This window comes from Candoia aspera, chromosome 2 (assembly GCF_035149785.1).
Source record: "Candoia aspera isolate rCanAsp1 chromosome 2, rCanAsp1.hap2, whole genome shotgun sequence".
Taxonomy (NCBI): Eukaryota; Metazoa; Chordata; class Lepidosauria; order Squamata; family Boidae; genus Candoia; species Candoia aspera.
In genome coordinates this window covers 45,035,491-45,054,907 of record NC_086154.1, presented here as the reverse complement: position 1 = coordinate 45,054,907, position 19,417 = coordinate 45,035,491, and the positions used below count along the sequence as shown (strand labels likewise).

Here is a 19,417-nt window from a genome sequence, read left to right as displayed (position 1 = left end):
ATGAAAAGGAGCAACAATTGATTGGAGAAGATTCTTGCTCCTATGGAAATAGTATCATATTCAACCTCTTCTGGCAATTTTGCATGAGAGGGCAGGTTCAGAGCTTGGTGCTATTTCCAGAACCATCATGATCAAAAGAGGCTCAAGTGGTGCCAGTGGCATGAACTACTTTGATCAATTAAATCAGTAATGAGCAGGGGCCTATTGGTGGACAGGGACCAAGCTAACCTATTTGGAAAGGCTGATGGCTACAATATTAGTAGGAGTGTATCATACATATAGGTAAAGGAGTTTGAGAATTTTGTTTTTTAACTCCAATGTGCCTATTTAAGAGCTTACTGTAGGGTTTTCCTATATATCTACCATGAAGTGGCAGGAAAGTATACTATCAGTTTTCAGTAATTATGGACCAATTAAACCGACCTGACTTTTATTTTTAAAGCCATTGAGACTCGGCTTCAAACACCTGAAGGGGTTTTTAGTTTCAACAGCTTATTCTTTAGAAATATTGTCAAGGGTCTTTTTCACTTGTTTCACAAATCATCTAAAGGGCTTTCTTGCCTCCCAAAAGAAATAGGCCATGCTCCTGTCAAGCTATCATTTCTATGCCAGCAAAAACATTTTCACCCAGGCATTTTAATATTTATTATATTATTTTTGATCTAATTTATTCACTCTTGTGATACTTTTTATGTTGGTGTTCTTTATGGTTGTTTCCTTATTTGCTGATTGCTCTGCTTTGAAACCTAGCATGATTAAGAGTGGTATAAAAATGTTGAAAATACATTTCTTAATTTTCTTTTAAACCATTGTGAAGTGTTTATAATTCAGAGATAATAACTCACGTACTCCTAGTGTAGTTATTATGAAGCTACAGTATGTGTTAGATTTATATCCCACCTTTATTTCTTACAGCTCAAGGTGGCATACATATAACATTCCCTTCTCCTATTTTCCCCACATCAGCAACCCTGTGAAGTAGGTTGAGCTGAGAGAGTGTGACTGGCCCAAAGTCACCCAGCCAGCTTTCGTGCCTAAGGAAGGACCAGAACTCACATTTTCCCAGTTTCTAGTCTGGCACCTTAACCGTTAGACCAAACTGGCTCTTTTTAGCAATGGCCTATATGAGTTCTCAATCAACTCTTCAGTATTATGACAAATATGGTAATAACAGTTTTATTAAGGCAGCATATTTCTACTTCTGCTGAATAAAAGCAACGCAATACAATTTGATGGAAAATCAGAGTGCAAGTTGCTTTCTATTACTTCTCCCCTTTAAACAGACATATAAAACCCAAAGATAGCTTTTCACTGCTTTATTTCCTAATTGGTAACAGAAAATTTGTTTGTCTAAATTACTAACCAGTGGTACCTTATGGGTCCTAATCTAGGAAAACAGAGAAAACAGTAGTTTTCCTCCTTGCTGGTATTGTTTCATTTAAAGTCATAGACCAGCTGTCAACACAGTACACAATCCAAAGGAAGAGACAGATCAGAATAAAGACAATTTAAAAGGAAAAAAAACAAACCTAGCTCCTTATCACATTAAAAGCTCTTTCCTGTGATTTACAACTTTTAGAATGTCTGGATTTATGCAGATAAAACCTTCAGTGGAAAATCTGAATTAAAATTTTAAGAATTTGAATAAAATATTTGATACTTTAGACCAAAGGATGGTAACCAAAATTCATATGAAACAATAATTATTCAGCTTGAAAATTCTAATAAAACACTTGTAACAGATGCGGCAAATGTTCTGAAAGTCAACCCTAAAGTCTTCAGAGTGAAATTACTTCCTGAATCCCTATGCTCCTGAGAAGCTTATTGTTGCAGGTTCATCTGAATTAAAGCTATAGCAGTCTTTTATGTTTTTTAGTTTTTAATTTTTAGATTTGACTGGGCTTGGGAGTAGTATTCCTGTACTATAATTTCAGTACTGTCCATCTGGGTCCCCAAAGAGTTTTCAGTTGTTTGGTTGTTTTCTTCTTCTAATGTTTGTTCTCTCTCTCTCTCTCTCTCTATATATATATATATATATATATATATATATATATTTGCCTTCTCTCTTTCTGTGGTATTGAAGGCCACTAAGAGATCAAGGACAGACCAGATAGATATATCACCCCCTTCCTGGTCCTGTCAGAGGTTTTCCACTAGTGCAATCAATGCTGTCTCAGTACTGTGCCCAGGCCTGTGACCCAACAGGAAGGCATCCAAATAATCAATTATCTACAGGGTCTCTAAAACTGCAACCCAGCCACTTTCACAACAACCTTCCCTAGAAATGAAAGACTGGAGACAGGTTAAAAATTGTCTAACACGTTGGGACCATCAATGCCTTCTTTATGAAAGGATAGACCACTGCCTGCAGGTAGAACCACACTTCGTTTAAAGCTGAATTCATCTCCGTTTGGACAAACCTTGTCATCTCCCGGGAGGTCGTAACTAACCAGGAAGGGCATAGATCTAATGAACAGATGGCCACGCTCACAGCTTTAAGGATTGTGTCCACTTCCTTGGGATCAACAGGCTCAAACTGACCCCAAATATCACACTAGGCTGTATCTCAGCCTATCTTCAACAGGACCTGTGTAACAGGAGTCCAATCAAAGCAAATCCAAACAAATTTATCTGTCAGATGCCTCAAATAGTCCTCACAACAACCCTGCAGATGATCTTTATTTATTTATTTCTCAAATTTAGCCACCGCCCATCTCCCCCAGAAGAGGGACTCTGGGCGGTTTACAATGAAATCCCACATAAAACATAAACATTAAAATCACCTAAAACAATTATGATAAAACACAATAAATAAATAAAATCCCAGAGAAATGTAAAATCCAGGCTGGTGGGAGGGACTCTAGGGTGCGAGCCATCCCCAAGAATGGTTATTCACTTTCCTGCCCCAGGCGAGACGGCAAAATCAGGTCTTCAGGGCCTTCTGGAAGGTCAGGAGTGAAGGGGCCTGCCTCACCTCCGGGAGCAAGATATTCCAGAGAGCGGGGGCCACCACAGAGAAGGCCCGCTTCCTGGAGCCTGCCAGATGAAATTCTCTTATGGACGGGGTCCGTAACATGTCTTCTCTGGATGATCGGGTGGGCGGGCCGATATAATGGGGATGAGACGGTCCCTCAGGTAACCTGGCCCCATGCCATGTAGGGCTTTAAAATTAATAATCAACACCTTGAATTGGACCCGGAAGCAAACTGGCACCCAGTGCAGCTCGTGCAGCAATGGTGTTATATGTGCCCACCTAGGTGCACCAAAAATAGCCCGTGCGGCTGCATTTTGGACCAGCTGAAGCTTCCGGATACTCTTCAGGGGTAGCCCCATGTAGAGCGCGTTGCAGTAGTCTATATGGGAGATAACCAGGGAGTGAGTGACTGACTGTTCGGAGGGCTTCACGATCCAGGAATGGGCATAACTGGCGCACAACCCAAAGTTGTGCAAAGGCCCTCCTGGCCACGACTGCCACCTGTTCTTCAAGCAGGAGTCGTGAGTCCAGGAGAACCCCCAGATTACCATGTGCCACCCCATCCAGAACTAAAGATGACAGTTTCCTGGAAGATGAAGCCCCATCAACCCACAGCCACTCAGTCTTACCAGGGTTCAGTTGAAGCCTGTTATTCCCCATCCAGACCCCCACAGCCCCCAGGCACCGAGAAAGGGCAGTCACTGCATCACTTACCTCACCTGGGGTAGAGATGTATAATTGGGTATCATCAGCATACTGATGATACCTCAACCTGTGGTGACGGATGATCTCACCCAGTGGTTTCATGTAGATGTTAAACAAGAGAGGAGAGAGAACCGAACCCTGCGGCACCCCACAGTGGAGGGGTCAAGGGTCGGATCTCTCCTCTCCTATCACCACCGACTGGGACCAGCCCTGGAGGAAGGAGGCGAACCAGCGCAGAACTACGCCACCCACCCCCAACTCCCTGAGCCGTCCCCAAAGGATACCATGGTCGATGGTATCGAAAGCCACTGAGAGGTCAAGGAGAGCAAGGATGGATGGACTGCCTCCATCCCGCTCCCGCCAGAGATCATCCATAAGTGCGACCAATGCAGTTTCTGTCCCATATCCTGGCCTGAAACCTGACTGAAAGGGGTCCAGATAATCTGTTTCCTCCAGGACCCTCTGGAGTTGTAACGACACCACCTTCTCAACCACCTTCCCTAAAAAGGGGGGGTGGGAGACTGGACGAAAATTGTCCAGCACAGTTGGGTCCAGAGATGGCTTCTTGAGGAGGGGGCACACCAGTGCCTCCATAAAGGCGACCGGGTACACCCCCTCACTCAAGGATGTATTTACCATCGCTTGGACCCAACCACACGTCACCTCCCGAGCTGCCTTCACCAGCCAGAAGGGGCATGGATCTAAATAACAGGTGGTGGCATTCACAATCCGGAGGATCCTGTCCACTTCCTCAGGTCCAACAGGATCAAACTGCTCCCAGATAACAAGGCTAAAACATTCCCTCGGTATCTCCACAGACCCTGCTTCACGCATGGAGTCCAACTTAGACCTAGATCAGATCATCTTCTTGGAGTCAGAGGTCTGAATTCTAAACAAGGCTGCTGGATGGCAATTTGTAAATGCAATAAGAGCAGCAAAATAATTACATTTTGCTGCTTTGGTTGCCATGGATTTGCTATTTGTCTCTCTGCAACACTGTTCTAGGTATCTCTTCTGCTGTTTCATCTCTCAGAGTTCCTCTAAAAACTAGGGGGCCCTTTAGGATCCAGGTGCAGAGAGAAGCCACATATGTACACTCCAGTCCAAGCCTGTTGCCATGCTCTCATTCCAAGAGGTAACTAAGACCTTAATCAAACTTGTACCAGGTCCTGAGGAAATTTATTTATTTATTTGTTTTATTTATCAAATTTTATCACCACCCATCTCCCCCACAAAGCAGGGACTCTGGGCGGTTTACAACAAAAGCAATTTTGTTTATATTTATTGTATTTATAATTATCATTATAAATACAATAAATATAAATAGACTAAAAATATAAAATGTGATAAAATCCAGATGGCTAAAGATTGTATCTCAGTCTGTGAGTATAAGTACCATTCTAGAGCACTAGCCATCCCCATGAAAGACTGTTCTCCTTCCTGCTCCAGGCATGGTAACAGAACCAGATTTTTAGTTTTTTATGGAAGTCCAGGAGAGAGGGGGCTTGTCTCACCTCTGGGGCAAGAATGTTCCAGAGGGCAGAAGCTACTGCAGAGAAGGCCCACTTCCTAGACCCCACCAGATAGAGTTCTTTTACAGATGGGGTCCATAACATGTCCTCTCTGCAGGATCGGGGTGGGACAGGTCAGTGTGATGGGGACGAGACAGTCCCTCAGGTAACCTGGCCCCATGCTATGTAGGGCTTTAAAGGTGATAACCAACACCTTGAATTGGACCTGGAAGCAAACTGGGAGGCAGTGCAGCTCGCGTAGCAAAGGTGTTACATGTGCCGATTTTGGGGTGCTTAAAATTGCCTGTGCGGCTGCATTCTGGACCAGTTGTAACTTCCGGATATTCTTCAAGGGTAGCCGCATGTAGAGTGAATTACAGTAGTCAATATGGGAGATGCCTGGGGCGTGAGTGACCATTCAAAGGGCCTCTTGATCCAGGAAAGGGCGTAACTGGTGCACGACACAAATTGAGCAAAGGCCCTCCTGGCCACGACTGCCACCTGCTCTTCTAGTTCCTCAAATGTCCCTGAAACCCAATGAAGTCCATCAGATGCTTGGAGTAGACCAATTAAATGGGTCCTGTGGCCTTTGATTGTGTCGATCACATCAAGCTGTGGAATGTGCTTACAAAAATGGGAATCCCAGAACATCTCATTGTCCTCATGTGAAACCTGAATACAAGTCAGGAAGCTGTATATAGTACAGACAAAACATGAAACAGACTGGCTCCAGATTAGCAAAGGAGTGAGATAAAGCTGTATACTCTCCCCTTATTTATTCATCTTTTATGCTGAATATATATTAAGGGAAACTGGCTTTGAAGATCAACCATAAAGGAACAAGGAGTCAAGAAATATGCCTTGGTAGAGCAGCTGCGAAGGTCTTGGAAAAGATATTCAGATGCCATGATGTGACTATGCCTACAAAGATTAGAATAGTCTAATGATATTCTAGTATCATTATTCCAGTAATGATATTCCCTATGACACTCTATGGAAGTGAAAGTTGGACTTTGAAGAAGGATAGGAAGAGTATTGATGCTTCTGAATTTTGGTGTTGGAGAAGACTCCTGAGAATACTGTGGACAGTATTAACTTTGCAAACAAGGGCTCACATTGGACTATTTTGGAGCAGTGCCTCTGAAAGCCACAACAGTCTCCCAGATGACGATAGCTGCTCCCCAATCCCTGCCCTGGGGTTGCGGCTGATGTGACATTTACTTTGTACATGCTCCCAATTGCTAAGGTCAGGTCCATTATTGCTGTGGCAGACATGAACTCTGGAGCTGCCCCCCAGCTGAAAGCCACTCAGCAGGAGATTAAAATCCCCAAGGACAATAAGCTTTTGCAATTCCACCATCAGAATCTAGTGAAGTGTTGCTTGATAAAACCTGATGCTGAGCTATGTAGGAATTTAAAAGTTAAAATCAGCACTTTGAACTGACCCCAGAAGCCTAATGGTAATCAATGTGGTGACTTTAAGATGAGTTTTATTTTTGACTGGCAGGGTTGTCCCACCAGTGAATCTCCCCAACTCCATTTTGGACCAGCTGTAGTTTCCAAGTCACCTCCAAAGGCAGCCCCATGTAAAGTGTGTTACAGTAGCCCCTACCACCTTCTTAACTGCAGGGTGATCAAGTTTGCTTATTTTTGAGTTATTTCAAACATGTAAAACTGTTATTTAACTATTCCATATTTATTTTTTTGCTGGGCATAATTAGTGCATTCTGTGTTATACAATGCAATTGGATGTACATTGTATTGCATATTAAGTTGTGCTGAACATTAAGTATATCAGAAACACTGCTGCATTCTATTTCCTACAAGGGTCAACCGAATGCCAGTGGGAAGCCTGCAAACACGATGAGGGTAGAAGAACCTACCTTACATTCTTAAAAAACCCACTGAGGGGCCTGCTGCCTCTTAGACTGAACATCCAAGCATCTTGCATGGCAGGCATCAATAGACTTATTCTCTATGAATTTGTTTAATCCCCACTGAAAGTTAGAGAGGTTCATAGCCATTAAAACATCTTGTAGTAGAGAATGCTATAGTTTCCACACTGAATGAATTTCTATTAATCTGTTCCACCTCGGTTTAATGGCTGAGCCTGGGTACACAATTATGGGAGAAAGATGCTTCCCTATCTGCTTTTTAAAACCATGCATAATTTTATGCCTTTTTTATTATATTCCAATTTGTTTGCCCTTTTTTATAAGCCAAAGGTGCCCAATCTGCACTACCTTTCTTTAAAGGGGTCTTGCTCTAGTCACATTCTACACCTATTCAAGGTAGACTGACCAGAACTGAATACACCATTCTGTGATAAAACCTCAGTTGTATAATCGTTTGTATAAAGGCAATTGCAAAACTACCCGAAATTCTTACTTTTACAAAGATTAATTGGGAAGATGTTCATGTCCTGAAACAAGGAGGGCTTTCACACTGTCAAACTTTCAATCTTAATCTGATGCAAAACCTCACTCACCCTTAAATGCTACCATCCCTCTTCTGCGCTAGCAATTTAAAGCGTCACACAACTATACTCCTGTCTTGTTTGGCGAAAATATTTCCAAAGCGATGGCGGGCGGGGACGGGGGTCAGGTAGTCTGTAAATTGCCGGCGTGGTAATGTTTAGTAGTGAACGAAAAAAGCCCCCCTCGGCAGTTCAGCACCGCTCCTCTCCTCCCGGGACAGAGTAGCTACAGTGTCTGGCTTTATGCACCTGGGGGACGGAGGGCAGCCGTTCGCTTCCCGGGATCAATTCCCAACTGAAGCGCCGCTGGGCGAACCAGCAGCAGCAGCGCGCACCCAGTGCCTTCAACTCCTACAGAGGCGCTTGTTGATGCTGTTGTAGGAACGCCCGTCCCGCTCAATGCTGGGGCCGCCTGCTAGCTAAGGAAAGACAGGCCCCTGCACCTAAGGAAACCATCTGGTCGCCAGCGTAGCGTGCCAGAAAGGTCAGCAGCACGGCCACAAGTGAACGCGGCGGGGGAGCGGGAGGAGAGCCTCCCGCTGCCGCTCCTCCTCTTCTTTCCAGTGCGCCTTCCCTGACTGCCGGGGAAAGCGTTTATTTTTATTTGCTGCGCTCTAGAATAAACCTCCGGGGCCTCAGCGGGTTTTATTCACATGCGTATGAATGAAGGAGCGCCTCAGCGCCTGGCAGCGCCAGCAGTAATGAGGCGACAAACACAACGCCGCCCAGCACCTGGTAACTAAGCCCTTCCTTCCTCCCGGCTGCCTCCATTCCCCCAGCTCAGAGCAGGCAACGCGCGCTTCCATTGGGCACGGCTCGCGTTCCCTTGCTGCGCGGCTCGCGGGCGGCCAGAGCTCTGGCTGGCTGCTCCTTTTCAAAGCCTGCAAGCACCGATTGTGCGCGGCGCGCGCAGACCTAAACCCAGGCAAAGGCTTGCTTTTAAAATAAAGCCTTGGTTCTTCTGGGATTTCTACCCGGGATATTTCTGTGCTGACCCTTCTAAAAGGTGGAGGAAGGACATCCAGATATTTTCCCAGAGATGGCAGGGGAGATCCCGCCTCCCGTTCCTTACCGTTCGGCTTATCCCTTTGCTACTTTCATTTAGTTTGAAAGCAACCTGCAGCCAACCCCGACTGGGAAGTTTCCGTTCTGCTGCCTCCCAGCTCAGTGCATTCAAGGTGCCTTTGATAAGTCTACGTGTTTGCGAGTAGCCACTGCCAGGAATCGGACTGTTGCTTTCCCAGCTCACCACAGGCAACCCCCACCTTCCTCTTCCAGCCCACATACCCAATTTGCCAGAGATGAAGGGCAGGGAGTGATCAAATGAACAAGAAGTGGTAAATTGATTAAGACTAGTTTCTTCTTCAAACGGCGGCTCGGGAGAGAAAGAAGCAGAGTGAAAGCCGATCATAGGCGGCAGCTCAAAGAGCTTGCAAGAAGGGGCGGGGAGGCGAGCCCTGCTGTTGGCAGCGGCTGAGCTTTGCTGCCTTTTGCAACGGCGAAGAATTGATTCTAGGCGCTACGGGTGCTGGCTGTTAGGGCGCTTCTGCAGTTCGCCGTCAACATGCACGCGCGCTCTATCTGACTGCATTTGACTTATAATGCCGGCTTCTCTTTGGAATGCAAAATCGTGCACAGGATGAAATCAGGTTTGTTACGACTATTCTTTGTGTGTGCGTGTGTGTATATTTTTAAAACACTCCCCTCGTCCCCCCCAGATGTCAGGATCATAGCAACAAGGCAGTGGCAGTCACCTCATTACAGTGTCTCTCATGCTCATCTTTTGAGATTTTTTTAAAAGAGATGATGAATCTTTTATGCAGCTGGCTTCTTGGAGCCACGCAGGAGCATCACAATTTGAACTGGATGCCTGATTAAAAGAAATACAGTTTTTAGACAATGTAAGAACTGCTTTTTAAATGATAGAAAATAAGCATAGGTGGGAGTGCGGGAGGGGAGGATAAAAGGCAGTAAGGACCCGGTGTGGTGAGTTTTTTTTTTCTTGCTTTCTACCTTCTGAGAATTTTTTCCGAGTTCTGTCCCCCACCGCGGGAGTCTTCAATCTGAAAAGCAGTTGCATGGGTTTCTATATCATTGAAAAGTAGAATGGATCAACTCCTCTCATTCTATTAAGCAGATTCTTCCACCAGCATTCTTTCTAGCTGTTTTGTTAAAAAGCATGTCTTGATTTCTTTCCATATTTTGCAGGTCACTCTGCCAGAACGCCAGAAGAAAATTCCCCACGGAGGACTCCCCAGAAAATCCCCTATCAGGACCTTCCTCACTTGGTCAATGCTGATGGGCAGTATCTTTTCTGCAGGTACTGGAAGCCGGCTGCTACTCCAAGGTGAGCATTGTTAAACAGTGTATTTGTTGTGTGTGATAAATACACCATTCATTCAGTTCCACTGCTGTTTGTACAACAGTCCAAGGAGTAGTACAAATGTCCTTGCTCCAGACAATCTCTTGATCCTTTAGCATTTGCACTAAACTAATGAAGTAGGTTGAAATGTTGCTCTTGAGTAGCAGTTGCTAAATCCACCCAAGTGCTTGTATATTTCTGCAATAAGAGAAGATCTGCTTATTAATCATTCAGCCTCCTACTCATGAGAATACGACTTGTTACTGCATAAGTAAAAGCAACTCAGATGAGTAAGGTTTGACAATTGGACAATTCTGTCTGTCTGTCTTTTTTAGTTCAGGGACATGAAATGCCATGTGAAAAACACGAGAATAGGACTTGTTCCTGCATATGTAAAATAAGTAAGGTTTGACAATTGGACAATTCTCTCCGTCTGTCTGTCTTTCTCTTTTAGTTCAGGGAAATGAAATGCCATGTGAAAAACAGTAAATCCTGTTTTTTGGCATTAAAATAGGTATTTTGATTGGGCAGTATTACATTCAAAAGATATGTGAAGCCTAGGTAACTCCATCCTTCACACTATTTTAGATGTGGTAGCAGGTCAAAACTTCAGAGTCCTGTTAAAATTGCTGTAAATCTTTGGTAGCTAGATTTTACAAGTTATATATCAGTTACATTTTGTTTTTACTTACATTCTTTTCTACTGTATCTTGGCTATAGGGTTTTGTGGACCTCTAGGATACAAAATATACTTAGAATAACCTGATAAGTAAATGACTAGCCATTAGGTAATCCCATTTTCATAATCCCATACAAAATAATCTCTTTGTACTTGTAATTTATAATTTAGGAAGCCTGGGATATTATATTCTGGATGAACATACTGTTTGGATTTTCTCATTAATTATTATTTCTTTTCTTTCTGGGTTGTGAATTAATATAACTGTTGGTTCTATTTGTGGAGGAGAGTAATACATAGAAAAAGATGATATTCTTCAGAATAATCTTTCTTACTTTTATATTGCAAGGCAATTTCCAATTTCGGAAAATAGTACCTAAAAGCAGCTCTTCTATTTCAGTGGATTTTATAGTATTCTGCCTTGAGTAGTTAATAAGTTTGGTCTAGTGGTTAAGGCTAGAAACCAGGAGCCTGTGAATTCTTGTCCTGCCTTAGGCATGAAAGCTGGCTGAGTGACCTTGGGCCAGTCCCTCCCTCTCAGCCCAACTCACCTCACAGGGTTCTTGTTGTGAGGAAAATAGGAGGAGGAAGGAGTATTAGGTATGTTCTTCGCCTTGAGTTATTTATAAAAATCATAAAGGCGAGATAGAAAATAAAAAGCAAAAATAAATAAACAAACAAACTTTTTGTGATGCGCTAAGTGGTTCACAAGGGAGGCAGAAACACATTAAATAAATAAAGACAGAAACGCATTAAGTCAAATCAACGATCCATCTAACTTACTTTTCTAAAAAGAGGAATGCTCGTGGGACAGACATGGGGTAACATCTTCTGCATGGTCATCCCCAGTTTTCGCACTAGATTTTTTGGGGGCTTCAGTTCATTCCTGTGAATTTAGGGACAGGTTGCAAGGCACAGTGGATTATTGATTTTAACCATGTGGATGTTTTACAAAACCTTGTGGTGTCAGTTACTTACCTCATATGTGATATTTATGAACCACAGGAATTAAAGACCAATCACAGTGCTCCTTTCAACAAAATATGCTCTTTTCCAATTACTTGGGAATTGCTTTCTTTACCAGAATATGCTGTTTTCCATATCATTTATGTATGATTCACTTAAAAATCTGTTCATCTCATTCAGGGCCCATCTTAAGCCTCCAACCTTTCACTTAGAAACCAAACCCGAAGTGTCTTTGGGCTTTGTTCTCTTCAGCACCCAAAGTTACACTCCAAAACTGAACTTCAGAGTCATTTCAAAAGCATTGTTTCAGCAGGTTGTCCCTTTTTTCCTGGCTTTGTGAGCTCTAGATGTATGCATTGAGAGGCTTTTTTCTGAGTCCTGCTAAAGTCAGGGAACAAAGGTAACATGATTTGGAGCTGGCTCTGAAGCATCTCTTTGGGTCTGGCTTTGACTACATGTTTCATACAGTAGCTTCATCAAGCCCAAGGGAAAACTTCTGGGCAATACTTGTAATGAGTCCTGGCATCATCCTAAAGATTTCTGCTATTGAACAGATTTAGTCTTAAAACAAGCTTCTTCTGTGAAAACTATCCTGCCCCTATTATAATGCTAATTAATCATTAACTGCCTACAGTGTTCTTCAGCGAGTTGCTGAGCTGCACTCCCCATTTCGTGTTGAATTTCGTAGCAAATTAGTTGTTCACACAAGCCTTTGATCAAGAAATGAAAGGATGGTAAAGAAGCGAAAGTTAGAACTTGGCATTTCAGGCCTCCTGGTAGCTTGTCGTGTTAGAGCTCTGCATACCCCAAGTGGTTAATTGATAGCAAGAGTGTCCTAGTTTTCTGACAACAAAGTAAACATGATCAGTTCTGTTCACTTACAAGTGGTTCTTAAGTATGTGGAACCATTTATTTTTAGCCCCTATTGTATTGTGCTGGCGGGGTTTGAGAGAGAGATTATAGGTTGCTGGAGAATAATTTGTCAACTGCAGCCAACTTTCATGGGACAGTCATGAAATACATGGAAAAAGAGATTCCTCATTGTCCTCCACTGTATGGTAGATTTCCATGACTCATCTGTAGAAGCTCCACAGATTTGCTTTGTTTTAAATGACAAATGGCAGTAGTTGGGGGTTTTCGGTTTTACAGTACTGTAAATCTGACAGAATTTCAGATACAGAAGAAGAATTGGTTGTAGTTTTGTTTTGTTAGCTATAACACAAGAGATTCACATTTATGTTTCTCCTCTTGAGTATAGGTTTTGACTCAAAAGACCACTGGAATTTATAAGAAAAACACTAAGAGCTGTTAGACTTCCTGCAGTGTGAGAACTTTTGAACCCTCTACATGCAGAAGTTGTTTCATACAAATACCTCCCTGTGTGAAGAGGAACAAAAAACCCCCAGCACATGTAAACTTTATCAGCATGTTTGCTCTGTCATTCACAATGTTACATTTAAGGACATACAGGTTTCACATACCAGATGCATTAATGAGCAGTTTGCCAGAAGCAGTGCATGCATTTTGTATCTGAATTTCAGATTTTTTTCTAAGGAGGAAAAGCAATACATCTGAATTAACCATATAGAATATTTTTGCTTAAATAGTTTGGAACTAGTTTTCTCTCTGGCACATTCAAGTTAGGATTAGACAATTGGTTTTTTTAAGGATTTATATAATTAGGTCAAAGTTGCCCACCAAGATTATGCCACGATACGCTTTGGGAGGGACGCCAACCTAGTGCATATTGTGGAATAATCTTGGTGTAATGATTGCCTATCCTAAAACACCATCAGACTCATGAACAGGTTCATAAAGATATCTGATTTATTAAAGAATAGTATGCAGGATCACAAAGAAAGCTGAGAATGGAAAAAGCGCGCCAAATGCAAACTAAAAAACCCTCGGTACAAACGAGATCCTCCCCCCATAGAATCTTCTCAGGCTCACAATCCCAGGTGCTCCTAACGGCTCCTGATGGTCCGCGGGAAAAGTCCTTGAGTAGACCACATAACCCAAACACATTCCACAGATACAGAGCTTGGCACAATGTTTCCCAGCAGCTCCCTCCCACCATAAACACGCGTCAGCACCATGGCATGTGAAACGTTACGATGTACAGTTCACATTGAAACAGTGAACATGACATACCGCCCCCCCAAAAGAAAGAAAACTCTAAGCAGCAGGCTTCAAAGGGTAAGCTAAGTGGAAACGGTTAACTAAATCAGGAGCATTAACGTGGCGAGCAGGCACCCATTCAGGATGAGGAAAGTTTCCAACGGATCAGGTACTGGAGGGTGCCTCGAAGCTTGCAAGAATCAACGGCCTCCTTGACTTCAAAGTGTTGTTGCCCGTCAATCATGATTGGAGCAGGAGGAGGAGGTTGGGGATGCCAGTGGGCAGAGCGGTGGACAGGCTTGAGAAGGCTGCAATGGAAAACAGGGTGCAAGCGTTTCAAATTGTGAGGCAGGTCCAACTTAACAGTAACTGGATTGACAATACCAACAATAGGGAAAGGACCAATGAACTTGGGAGCAAGCTTTTTCGAGGGCTGTGGGGACTTTATGAATTTAGTAGAAAAATAAACCTGATCCCCAATTTTGAAGTTGTGTTGCACAGAACGGCGTTTGTCGGCTTGGAATTTGTAAGCAGACTGGGCATCAGCCAAAGCCTGCTGAATCACTGGCCAGGAATCAGCCAGCTGAACAGCCCAGTCAGAGGCAAAACAGGACTGGGGAGGGGTTTGTGGCAGCTCAGGGATGGGAACAAAGTCATGACCAGAAACCACACAAAAAGGGGTATGCCCAGTGCTCTGATGGACAGCATTGTTGTAAGTCACCTCAGCAAAGGGCAACAAGTCAACCCAGTTGTCCTGATGGTAATTTATGTATGCCCTAAGGAATTGTTCAAGGGTAGAGTTCAAAACCTCCATAGATCCGTCAGTCTCAGGATGCGACGATGTGGACAACGCCTGTTTGGTGCCGATCAATTTTAAAAACGATTTCCCAAACTGGGAAGTGAACTGTGTCCCGCGGTCACTGACCAAACAGGAGGGGCTACCGTGGAGCTGGTAGATGTGGATGAGAAAGAGGCATGCCAATTGCGGGGCCGACGGGATGGACGCACATGGAATGAAATGGGCTTGTTTGGAGAAAAAATCTTTTACAGCCCAAATGACAGTTTTCTTCTGACTGGGAGGCAGGTCCACAATAAAATCCATAGAAATCTCCTCCCAGGGACGGGATGGGCTGGCCACTGGCTGCAGAAGCCCCTGTGGTTTACCCCCTTTACTCTTTGACATGGCACAAACAGGACAGGAAGCAACATAGTCTTTAACGTCGTGCCTTAAGGTCGGCCACCAAAATTGACGGTGAACCAAATGCAAGGTTTTGACAAAAACAAAGTGTCCAGCAAGTTTGTCATCATGGGAACACTGCAAAACATCAGCCCTCAAAGTTTCAGGCACCTAAAGGTGGTGTTCCACCCACGCCAGACCATTTTCAAAAGAAACATTGTCTCTATTAGCAACCAAGTGTCAGATTTCAGTGCCTGGAGAAAGTCCTTTTGTAAATTGACAAGGAACTTGCATTTTCCGCTTCCCAGACGGGGCTGGGGGTGGGGTTGCCTGCGCACGGGTCGGGCTGTGGGTGACTGCAACCAATCCCGGTTGTGGTTCAGTGAGAACAGTCCCAACTATATCTGCCACGTGGTCAGAGTCCTGAGGCAAACGTGACAAAGCATCGGCCAGAAAGTTTTTCTTTCCTGGAATAAATTTTAACTAGAAGTTAAAGCGACTGAAAAATTGAGCCCAGCGAATTTGTTTAGGACTGAGACGCTAGGGGGTGCAGAGGGCTTCCAGGTTTCTGTGATCAGTCCAAACCTCGAAAGGCCATTTAGCACCTTCCAGGAGGTGACGCCATGCTTCTAAGGCAGCTTTTACAGCAAAAGCCTCTTTCTCCCAAACATGCCACCGTCGTTCAGTTTCGGAAAATTTTCTGGACAGATAAGCACAGGGTTTTAAGTGATCTTCAGTATCTTTCTGTAACAATATAGCCCCAATTGAGAGTCAGAAGCATCAACTTGGACCACAAATGGGTGATCAGGATCGGGGTGCTGTAAAATAGGCTCAGCAGTGAGAAGGGTTTTTAACTTTTCGAATGCTGCCTGGTATTCAGGTGTCCAATTCAGCACCGCCCCAGGATTTTTCACCTTGCGTGTTTCTCCCAAACCCCTGGTACGTAGTAAGTCAGTAAGGGGCAAAGCAATCTCAGCAAATCCCTGGATAAACTGCCAATAGTAATTACTGAACCCTAAGAAACTTTGTAATTGCCTCCGGGTGCGGGGGCGTTCCCAACTTAAAATTGCCTGAATTTTTTCAGTGTCCATCTCAATGCCTTTGTCAGATATAGCCTAGATAGTCATGTTGGGCTTTGTGAAATTCACATTTGGAAAGCTTGGCATAGAGTTTGGCATCTCTAAACTTGTTTAACACCTGTTTGAGGAGGCATTCGTGTTCCTCCTCGGTTTCAGTGTAAATGAGAACATCGTCTAAATAAACCAGGACCCCTTTAAACAAATGATCATGTAACACTTCATTAATCAATTGCATGGAGACTGTGATGGTTGCCTATTCTAAAACAGTCTCAGACTCACAAGCAGGAGCTTAATAATATCTGGTTTATTTAAGAATAGTACGCAAGTACAAAGAAAGCTGAGAATGATGAAAGCGCGCCAAAATCAAACTGAAAAAAACCCAATACAAGTGAAGTCCCACTCCCCGTACAATCGTCTCGAATTCACAATCCCAGGTGCTCCTAACGAGTTCGGCTGATCAGCAGGAAAAGACCTTGAACAGAGAAGATAACCCAAACACATTCCATCTAAATGAACACAGATAGAGAGCTTGGTACAAGGTCCCACAGCAGCTCCCTCCCAACCAGAAATGGGCGTCAGCGCCTTGGCATGTGAAACGTTACGATGTACAATGCACATTGAAATGGTGAACATGACAAAGACCCCAGGCGCCCCTGCTAACCCAAAAGGGAGGACTTTGTACTGAAATGAACCCAATGGGCAATTAAAAGCAGTTTTCCATTCGTCTCCAGCTCGTATGCGGATGCGAAAATAGGCTTCACGAAGATCGAGCTTGGAAAAAATCTTGCCCTTGGACAAATGGGCTAACATGTCTTTCATTAGTGGCAGAGGATATTTGTTGCAGATCGAGACGGAATTTAACCCCCGATAGTCCGTACAAAGTCTAAGTGTGCCATCCTTCTTTTCCTGGAAAAGCACAGGGGCCCCAACTGGGGAATTTGCAGGTTCAATAAACCCCCTTGACAGATTTTTGTCAATAAAGTCCCACAATGCCTCAAGCTCTTTCTGAGTCATTGGATATATTTTCGGCTTGGGCAATTGAGCGTTGGGAACCAACTCTATTGCACAGTCAGTTTTTCGATGGGGGGGTAGCTGATCTGCTTCCATTTCCCCAAAGACATCTGCAAAGACTTGGTATCGATCTGGCAAGCCTTCTAAATGTGCCAAACTAAGGCGCGGCGTGGCAATTGTAGCCCTTCCAACCCCCGCACGTGAAGCTCTCTCCGCTGTAGGGGCTTGGTAAAACCCATCCTTAAAAGTCAGAGTTCTGTGTTTCCAGTTTATATATGGTCTTCGATAGGTCAACCGGGGAATCCCCAGAATTACCAAGGGATTGCCAACAGGTGCCACTACAAATTTTAAAGACTCATGGTGGCTGCCCATTTGCATCGCGACCGTTCCAGTGAAATGGGTTGCCGCTCCCCCCCCCCCCCCACTGTTGAACCATCCAACTGTGTGAAGATCAAAGGCTACTGGAGGGGAAAGCTAGGCAGGTCCAAAGCAGCAACCAGATCAGGGTGAATCATACACCTGGAACACCCAGAGTCCACTAAAGCCCAGACTTCCGTAGTCTTAGTGCGGGAGCCCAATTTCACTTTTACTGCTAGAGTTGGACAGTCAGCACTCAACATAGCATCTTCACGCCCATCCTCCTCCATCTGCCCGCAGGCGCTTTTCAAGGCAGGTGGTTGGCGTTTCCCACCGGTTCCTTAGAGTCATCTTCAACCTATCACGAGAAGTAGGGTACGTCTTCAGCATCGGCTGCCCCCTTGGCTGCCGTCATCCTCCGCAATGAAGGTGGCGATTTGGCCGGCAGTTTGCCCACTCCAGCCTTGACTTTTGGGCAATCGGCATCCGAGACACTGACCCTTTGCATAGCGCTGATCTCTCTCCTCTTCCCAGGCTCTGTAGCCTGGCCGGGCAGCAGTTGCAGCACTTCGGGGTCCCCTCATGGTGGCTGGTGGCTTTTCAGGTGCTTTGGTTTGCATGTAGGTATGCTGGGCATGCTCAGCCTTGCCGGCCAGACAGATCCATTTGTATAATGTCTCTGGGTCGTCTCTGCACAACGCCCACCGCAGGACGTCCCTATTGAGTCCCTCTTTAAATCGTTCTATTAAGGTAGACTGGGACCAGTCGGTAATTTTCCCAGCTAAAGCCTTAAACTCCAGGGCATAATCAGCTACAGACAGTTGGCCCTGGGTAAGATCCTTCAGTGCCCTTTTAGCCCTGGCTTTGGCTAGTGGATCTTCAAAATGCAGCTCTAATGCCCACATAAATTCCTCGGAATCCTCAAGCTCAGGGGAGCTAGCCTCGCTTAACTGAACATACCAATCAGCCGCTAGTCCCTTCAGCTTGGTGGCAATGGCAGTTATTTTAGCCTCTTCGGAAGGGAAGCAAGGTCCATACTGTTTCATATAATTTTTAGCATTAGTGAAGAAGAAAGACAACTTGGTTGGATCCCCATCAAACTTGACAGAAAAGTTTTTCACCCCTGCTCCTGTTGGAGCTGAATTAGTGGCTGCTTGAGTGGTTGGACCCCAGGTTAAAGTAGTTCTCCTGTCTCGGGGTGGGGACACTGATGGACAGGCTCTGCGGGGTGGAGATTCATCCTGGCTTCGTCTCCGGCCCCGCTCCGCCGGTGGTCTGGGTGAGGGGATGGAGGATGATTGCGTGGAGCTGGAATCTCCTTCGCACCTTGGCTGCCCCCCCCCCCCATGACAGAGACAGGGCTTTTAGCATGTACTCCATCAATTCTAATTTGGCCTCTACCACTCTTAGCCTTTCAGGGGGTTGAGATTCCTCCCTCCCTCGCGCGTTAGGCTGACTCCCTTCTGATACCGTGGTAGATTCTACATTTGGGGCCAGTGGGAACCGATACTTCCAGGATGCCTGGGACATCCCTGGCTGGGGTTCTCCCATTTCATCCCAGGTGATCAACTCTGTGGGCGATTCGCGGGGTGCCGGTTGCTTTGGTGCTCTCTCCTCTTCGGAACCCTCTCCCTCCGGGCTGGAACTCGAATGCTGCCGTGAAGCTGAAGGTTCTGGGGTGAGGCTCCATTCTTCGCTCCTGACCGTTGACTCGGGCATCAAGCTAGTCGGCTCCTCGAGTCTCCTGGTCGTGACTTTGGCTTTGGCCATCGTTAACTGTTTTCCCTCACAAGAAACTAATCTTGGCAGGAGCTAACGGTACAACTTTGGTGATTCTCAGCTTTATGTAATGATTGCCTATCCTAAAACACCATCAGACTCATGAACAAGTTCATAAAGATATCTGATTTATTAAAGAATAGTACGCAGGATCACAAAGAAAGCTGAGAATGGAAAAAGCGCGCCAAATGCAATCTAAAAAACCCTCGGTACAAACGAGATC

At 44.8% G+C, this 19,417-nt stretch overlaps 1 protein-coding gene across 1 annotated transcript in view; it reads left to right on the top strand.

Moving 5' to 3' along the window:
- Positions 1-8,554: 8,554 nt before the first annotated feature.
- MGLL (monoglyceride lipase) overlaps positions 8,555-19,417 on the top strand; it is a 102,888-nt gene continuing 92,025 nt past the window's right edge. Inside the window, exons 1-2 of the mRNA XM_063291702.1 lie at positions 8,555-9,315; positions 9,875-10,013. Coding sequence (XP_063147772.1) covers positions 9,306-9,315; positions 9,875-10,013 — 149 coding nt within the window. The 5' untranslated portion in view covers positions 8,555-9,305. The remainder of the gene's footprint in view (positions 9,316-9,874; positions 10,014-19,417) is intronic.